At 45.0% G+C, this 8705-nt stretch overlaps 1 protein-coding gene across 1 annotated transcript in view; it reads left to right on the top strand.

Moving 5' to 3' along the window:
* Positions 1-270: 270 nt before the first annotated feature.
* Positions 271-8705, top strand: part of LOC144195144 (complement C5-like) — a 61645-nt gene continuing 53210 nt past the window's right edge. Inside the window, exons 1-2 of the mRNA XM_077714561.1 lie at positions 271-485; positions 3719-3848. Of these exons, the coding sequence (XP_077570687.1) occupies positions 415-485; positions 3719-3848 (201 nt within the window). The 5' untranslated portion in view covers positions 271-414. The remainder of the gene's footprint in view (positions 486-3718; positions 3849-8705) is intronic.

Raw genomic sequence — 8705 nt, 5'->3', positions numbered from 1 at the left:
ACAAGAGTATGTGGGTGCAGTACTTCATGGATTTTTCAGAGTGATAAAACGACCACATTCTGGAAATTTTACTCAAGCCAATTTAGGATTTTTTGATAAATACCCCCTCCCCCTCAATGTTTCGTAACGGATAGGTTGCAAGTAATGGACCAAAGATTCATATACACTCATCAGAATCAATATGTTGCACAATACCAGAAAACACAAGTTCTAAAATTCACCTTTGGACTCATACACCCACTTCAAAATACACACATAAATGAACGGGTATTTGTGCTTTTGTGTGTGTAAGTGATGTGTTAGAATGCAAACGTGGTACTTAAGTAACCCAATTTTTATTTTGTCTTCTAACTTAGTGGCGACTTGAAAGATTTTGGAGGATCAATATATTGTTGCGTGTGTTCTGTGTCCAGCATGAATGTGTGTGTACTTTTGTTGTATGTGTCCAGTGTCTGTTGGACGGTGAGCTCTCAGCAGGCCACAACGTGAGTTGATTTTATGCTTATTTAATTCATCATGTCACTTGTGGGGAGAATTATTTTTTCATTTTTGGAACATATTTGGGTACGTCATTCAATAGCTGGGCTCACATCTGAAGAATCATATCAGGGGATACTTTATTGAATTTTAAAGATTGAACTTCGTTCAGCCAAGACGACATACCAGATACAGTAATAACTTTACATATGAGAACATTGAAATTCGAGGAAAATTCCGAACACATTTTTGGATTGAGATATGAGCATATAAGACAGTTTCCGATGTGGCTGCCAGGTGGCCGGGTATGTTAGAGGCTGCTTAAGAGAACAGCATCACTGGCTGCTTGTGAGAACAGCATTGCTCTGTTTCTCGCCCCATCTCTCTCACGTGAAGATATCTACGAGCACCGGACGACCACATTAATCAGTGCAAAATTAAGGGGAAAAACAATAAATCCAAAGCAAGCCAATGAAAACCATCCTTTCCATGCTGCACAGTGACATTTATAAGATGGCGGCCTTCATTTAATATGATTAAAAGATAAACTGTTAGCGGAACGAGTCGATAATCTGCAAAAAATAGTGGCATCTACACGGACTTGAAAGCAAAGCAAGCATTTAAATAAAATACCTGCTGAACCCTTCAAAGTGAGTCGTGGCTGGTTCGATAAACAAAAACAAACTGGACGAAATGAACACAGTTCTGAGGCACGGAGCAAAATTGACATTTTTGCTCCGGTTAAAGTGTGTGTGTGTATCTCCTCTCCTTGCAGGGCACAAGGTGAAGGACAAACATGTACACTAACATCCATACCTAGGGGCAATTTAGAGTGTCCAATCAGCCTACCATGCATGTTTTTGGTAGAGTTTATTATGATCACGCTGCGTCGTCATGGCGCGATCGGGAATGGATTTGGACTCAATCGCGGGTAAGCAGGATGAGGATAATTTTAATAACTTAAAAGGGATCTTACAAAACCATGAGGACTTGTGAAATGGGAAACCGAACCGGAAACAGGAAAACGAGTGGTATCGAGGAGAAAGGTAACGTGGCTGCATGGCCTTTGAACTAACGCAGTGGCATCCAGGAATATGCAGGAGTTTGCAGGAGACTATCCGACAATGATAATAGAACTAATTGGTGTTTAAATACAAACTCAGGAAGTAATCAACAGATTGATTCCAGCTGCTCTGCCTTTACGCAAGCCTGGAGGGACAAACGGCCGCTAAAAACCAAGGAGAATCAAACCCCCCAAATAACACCTTGGGACAACAGGGGGATTGGACACTCTTTCACTCAGGACTCATGGTGAGAGGCGCTGAGTAGGGATGGGCGTACTTTCTGCCCGGATACACATGGGCCAGTGTGGTTTTCTTCCCTTTTGTGGAACTGTGGAACTGCTCTATACGCCCAGCAGGATTCTCTGTAGGCATGGGCGTTTCCCAACCAGTCTCGATGAGCTATGGACTTCGAAAAGGCGTATGGAGTTCCAGAACCCCTAACACATCCCTCAATGATTGATGTCGGAGTTTTGTCTGCACAGGTGGCAAAAAGTCGGATTCATTTCCTTTAGTGGTTGGTGTTAGGTTCATTAATAATTACCTTCGTCCGTAATTATCAATAACTGCAGGCAGACATCTTATTCAATTATTGACATTTAATTAAATAGAAATGGATAACAACAGGTAAAACCTCTGAGGGGAGATTCAGCAAGTTCCTCCTACAACTTCCGAACGTCTCACCGAATAGACGTTTTCGTACGACTCTTATTGCCATGAATCAAAACAATTTACAGAGTTGTTGATCATTCCATCACGTATGAGTAAAAACAACATCTGGGACTACAATAACAATCAAAGTATTTTACCAATAACAAAAACAGGAGACTAGACCTAAACAACATTTAGATTAGAACAATTATGCCTTCCTTGACCTAAGAATCATATAATAATTACATAAAGAAAAACCCGAAGTGCGTCACGAGTGTTATGGACGTGGCAGAAACAATATCTTTGTTATGGGCTCCGTTGCTGGAAATGGCAGATATCCAGTCCTTGCCCGATGAACAATCCTTGGAGAAGTCCATGTGAGAGTGGACTAGTTCATGACCTCGCAACACTTTGAGAATAATAAGAGAATGATTTAACAAAGAAATGACTTAATACAACTATATTTATAATAGTAATACAGAATAAACCCAACAGTTGGACTCCGCTTATCCTCAAGGGTGGCGGCAAGGGGCGGAGCCTATCATTGCAGGAAGGAGCGTTTCTGCAGATCCTTCCTCCCATCAGCTGTCAGGCTCTTTAACAAAAAATGGCTGTGTTAGGACCTACCGTATGCATGCATGTACATCTATGTGTATGTATATATGTGCTTATATATATGTATATGTATGTATATATATTTCAGCAACACCGTTATTTATTTATATATTTATTCATGTATTTATTTATTAACTTATTACCCATTTATTTGTCTAAAATGCCTTTCCTATTTTTGCATCCTCACCTTCTTGCTACTGCGACAACGGAATTTCCTGAATACGGGATGAATAAAGTTATCCAATCCAATCCAAAACAGTTACAATATCTTAAAATTCAGAGGAGAAAATTGTAATTAATATCCTTAAAAAGCATTGGGTTTTCATCAAGATAGAATTATTTATTTTTCAAATGGAATAATATGATATTTTGCATTTACAAAGAGAAGCATATTATTCACCCTATTGATATGCTTTTGATTCATAAAGTATCACAGAAATAGCACGTGTGATGATTTTTCTTAAGATTTTGCCTTCAAAGTAATAATTTTATACTCCTTATTAAAACCACGAATAACGAGGTGAAAATTGAAGATAAGGCGGCGGCTAATATGTGAGAAATTGTAAAATTAAAGAATTTTAGGGCAATTTTAAGGGTGCGGCTTATACAAGTTGGCGGCTTATATGTGTGTAAATACGGTAGTTTTGCCCAGTTCTTTGTTTCTGCCTGCTAACCTACACGTACCCAACTCCGCACATACGTATGCTGAAAGACGGGACTGGCCTACGGGATGTGGATAACGCCAACAGTTTTTTCATAAAAAATTATGAATTTGCATTTTTTTTTGTAAATGCTATTATTAATGTGCTTAAATGACAGAATAACTATAAAATGAATGCCACTTCTACGGCACTATGCTGAAGAATTTGTTTGAATTGTTTTGACTCAAATCTGATTCCATCTATTTCTTTCAGGTACTTGGTGAGCACCCCAATAGCTCTGCATGTGGATGCGGAGGAGACAGTTTTGGTACAGATGTTTGGGCTCACTCAAGAGGTCAATGTATATGTCTTCATCAAGACCTCCATGGCACCAGACCACCAGGTTTGACCACTTACTGACTGATTTACCTTTAACTCAATCCAGTCAACCATCTACCTGATAGGTCTGAAAATACAACTTCAGGAGCAGGTCTACCCCAATACACACGTTGTTTCCCCAGTCTCTCCTTCTTACCTCTGGTGATTTTAACCATGCTCCCTTGGCTTCTACTCTCCCCAACTTCACTCAGTATGTGAAGTGCCACACCAGGGAACAAAAAACTGGACCTGCTGTATGCCAACACAGAGGAGGAATACAGCTCAACCCCCCTGCCCCCAGTGGGCCGCTCAGACCACAACCTGGTCTATCTGATCCCCACCTACATCCCTCTAGTGAGGAAAATTAAACTTACCACGAGGATCATAAAAAGATTGACTCAGTCCTGCCCCCACTTCCCTGACCCCCAGACCAGAAGCAACTCTCCCTCCCTCATTCTCCTCCTGCTCTTTCTCCCCCTCTTCCACCGGTCTCTGCATCACTGTCCATCAGGTGAGAAAACAGCTAAAGACGATCGAGGCAAGATAGGCTACCGGTCCAGACGGCCTCAGCTCCAGACTACCGAGAGAGTGTGCGGATCAGCTTGGCAAAGTGATTCTGCCTATTTTCAACCTCGGCCTCAGTCCGCAGAAGGTCCCCACCTTGTGGAAAATTTCCTGCGTGGTCCCAGTTCCAAAGACTGCAAACCCCAGGGAGCCAAACCACTTTAGGCCGGTAGCATTACCCTCTCACCTGATCAAGACATTGTGGAGCATCATCCTCAATCACCTCAGCCCCTCGATGAATGCAGAGGTAGACCCTCTGCAGTTCGCCTATCATCCAGGCATTGGTGTGGAAGATGCTACCACCTACCTGATGCACAGGTCTCTTTCACACCTGGAGAACACGGGAAGCACGGTGAGAATGATGGTTTTTGACCTCTCCTGTGCGTTCAACACCATTTAGCCGGTCCTACTGAGAGGTAAACTGGAAGAGGCTGGAGTAAGGAACCACCTAGCCGCATGGATCACAGACTTCCTCACTGACAGACCACAATATTTGAGACTCCAGGACTGTACGTCTGATCTGGTAGCTTGCAGCACAGGAGCCTCATAATGCACATGGCTTTCCCCACTCCTCTTCTCCCTCTACACATAAGACTTCAAACATAATACAGACACCTGCCACCTCCAGAAGTCCTCTGACGACACCTGTTACGACTCCCCCTGGGGTATGATATACCAGGGAGTCAAGACTATCACAGCAGACAGGTTCGGTCAAAGATGAGTTCGGACAAACACTGCAAGTAGCCTTAGTTATATTTTATTTACAATAAAGTCAATAAAACAGACTACGGGATAACATAGGGGAAGCACGAGATATTAAAGTGGCACCCTCAAATAAACACGGTAAAACCCCCTCCCAGACAGGTGTCCAAATGAACACCCACAAAATACAGGAAATAAAACCGAAGGATGCCACTGTTAAACTGATGTAATATAATCTAGACAGGGGAATAACTGTGTCTAAATGCACAAACTATATGTATACCCCGGGGTGTCTAAACTTATCTCAAGTCCCCGTATGCAACCCAAAATCATTAACAACACATACAAAATATAACAGGGACTAACATACTCACAAGGCTGCAACTCAGCAAGGCATCAAGGCATCAAGGGCAAGGCAAGGCAAGGGCGAACTGACAACTGAAAAGGGTTTAAATAAGGGCAGGAGGGAATCTTGATTGGAGGGGATGATTGGGGAATTAATTACAGCTGTTCTGGCCTGGGCAGGGCTTTGTCACAGGGGTGGAGCCACAGCTGCAGGTACCTGTAGAGAAAAGAAAGCACACACCTCCTACATAGTGTGTGTCCAGGCTGCCAGCCGTAACACCTCCCCCCTCAAGAGTCAACCTGTTGACGAAATCGAACCACCAACCTGCCTCAATCATTCAATACACTCCTGATAAAACTCCTAAACCCGAGACAGGGCATCATCCATAACTTCTTCTGCGCCGGCTTCCATTTTTTTTTGCGCCGGTATCTTCTTCTGCACCGACTTCCATTTCTGCGCCGACTCCCATTTCTGCACCATCCTCTTCTGCGCCGGCGTGCTTTTCTGCGCCTTTTTTGTGCGGGCGTGCTTTAATGCGCCCTCTTTTTCGCCTATTTCCACTTCTGCGCCGTCGTCTTCTGCGCCGGCGTGCTTTACTGCGCCCTCTTTTGTGCGGGCGTGCTTTTATGCGCGCTCTTTTGCGCCAACGTCTTTTTCTGCGCCAACGTCTTTTTCTGCGCCAGCGTCCTCTTCTGCGCCAGCGTCCTCTTCTGCGCCAGCGTCCTCTTCTGCGCCAGCGTCCTCTTCTGCGCCAGCGTCCTCTTCTGCGCCAGCGTCCTCTTCTGCGCCGACCAGTGACGAGGCGTAGCCGGTCTGGCGGGCGTCCGCGGCGGCCGATGAGCCGTGGCCGATCTGGCGGGCGTCCGCGCCGGCCGATGAGCCGTGGCCGATCTGGCGGGCGTCCGCGCCGGTCCTTCAAGTTTTGGCCAAGCCCCCTTCCTTTAGGAGACATTAGAATTTTAGAACGGTCAGGCACCTTACCCTGGTTGCTCGGAGGGTCGCTCTCGCAGTCGCCGGCACCATCATCCAGGGGCGCCGGAGCATTGCCACCGCTTCTGGGCGGGCAGTTGCTGGCCAGAACGGTGCTTGGCAGAACAGTGCTAGGAAGAACTGTGCCTGGAAGGCCGGCCGGCACCGGAAGCCTGGTTAGTGGCTTCGGCACGGGTGCGACTGGCGGCCCCAGTGGCGACAGGAGTACTTTGCATGGCCTCGGCACCGGAACTTGGGGTGCTTTCTGCAGGCAGATCTCCGCGGCGGGCATTTTCTTCTTGCCTTGTGCTATTTTTTTTCTTTCTCTTTCAATGCCTTTTCCTTTTCAAGCCGCTCTTGCTCCAATTTTTTTCTTTCTATCAGTTCTTTTCGCTCTGCTTCCAAGGCCTTTTCTCTTTCTAGTCGCTCTTGCTTTATGGCCTTTTTTCTTTCTAGTGGATCTTGCTCCAAGATTTTTTCTTTTTCAAGTCGATCTTTCTCTAAGGCTTTTTCTCTCTCTTGCCTCTTAAATTCCAAAACTCTTTCCCATTCTAGTCGCTCTAGTTCTAAGACCTTTTCTTTTTCTAGTCAATCTTGCTCCAAGGCTTTTTCTTTTTCAAGTCGATCTTGCTCTAAGGCCTTTTCTTTTTCTAGTCGCTCTTGAGCTACACGTGCTTTCTCTACACGCTCTAGCTCCAAAGCTTTTTCTTTTGCAAGCCATTCTTGCTCCACACGTGCTTTCTCTACACGGTCTAGCTCCAAAGCTTTTTCTTTTGCAAGCCATTCTTGCTCCACACGTGCTTTCTCTACATGCTCTAGCTCCAAAATATTTTCTCTTTCAGCTAGCCCTCAAGCAAATGGAGAAGGAGATTGAACTAACAAGACTGGAAGCTGAACTTGAGAAGCTCCAAAATGGCAGCAGGTCTATGGACGACACTCTTTTCTCCACACCCTGCTGGAGTCCAAGCCCTTCTTGGAAACAGCGTGGTAGCCAAAAGGAGCTTGAGCGCTAGCTGATGTGCATAATACAAATCCAACTCCCTTTTCTTGAGGGCAAGCTGATGGACATACTCCCTATCCCTAGCCTCATATTGCATACGTAACATCTTTAGAGCAATGTGGGGATCTTCCCCAATAGGCACAGTACCATCTCCATCTGGTTTTCCTTTTAAACCAGCCCTGGGATTTATAACTAGAGCCTTTACATTCAAGGTGACACCATCCCTGCCTACCTCATCTTTCTCCCTCCTGCCTGATTCCTCAGAATCGACCAGAGACTGAGAGGAAACACCCGCAGATGCTCCTCCTGTGGCTTCTAAGTACTGCTCTGTTATTAATATATGGATAACCTCCTGCTTCAAATCAGCTAGCCTGGTAGTCCTGGACAGAGTGAACCCTAGATGAGCGGCAAGACCTAACAGATCTCTCCTCTTACATTGGTCAACCTGATCTACAGTGCCAAGTTGAAAAAGGAACTCTTCCGCATCAAAGTCCATCCTGTTAGTTACAGCACTACACTAGACTGAATGATAGCTATTAAATGTGCCTACCTCAACACTGCTTGCCCAGCCTTCACCGGCCTACTGCACATGCAGTCCGTACCACCAATGACCAAACTGCTGCTGTGATAACAGATCTTAATGATATCCCGGACGAGCCCCCACTTGTTACGACTCCCCCTGTGGTATGATATACCAGGGAGTCGAGACTATCACAGCAGACAGGTTCGGTCAAAGATGAGTTCGGACAAACACTGCAAGTAGCCTTAGTTATATTTTATTTACAATAAAGTCAATAAAACAGACTACGGGATAACATAGGGGAAGCACGAGATATTAAAGTGGCACCCTCAAATAAACACGGTAAAACCCCCTCCCAGACAGGTGTCCAAATGAACACCCACAAAATACAGGAAATAAAACCGAAGGATGCCACTGTTAAACTGATGTAATATAATCTAGACAGGGGAATAACTGTGTCTAAATGCACAAACTATATGTATACCCCGGGGTGTCTAAACTTATCTCAAGTCCCCCTATGCAACCCAAAATCATTAACAACACATACAAAATATAACAAGGAGTAACATACTCACAAGCCTGCAACTCAGCAAGGCATCAAGGCATCAAGGGCAAGGCAAGGCAAGGGCTAACTGACAACTGAAAAGGGTTTAAATAAGGGCAGGAGGGAATCTTGATTGGAGGAGGGGATGATTGGGGAATTAATTACAGCTGTTCTGGCCTGGGCAGGGCTTTGTCACAGGGGTGGAGCCACAGCTGCAGGTACCTGTAAAGAAAAGAA

This window comes from Stigmatopora nigra, chromosome 4 (genome assembly GCF_051989575.1).
Source record: "Stigmatopora nigra isolate UIUO_SnigA chromosome 4, RoL_Snig_1.1, whole genome shotgun sequence".
NCBI classification, from domain to species: Eukaryota; Metazoa; Chordata; class Actinopteri; order Syngnathiformes; family Syngnathidae; genus Stigmatopora; species Stigmatopora nigra.
This window is presented reverse-complemented; position numbering and strand designations above follow the sequence as displayed.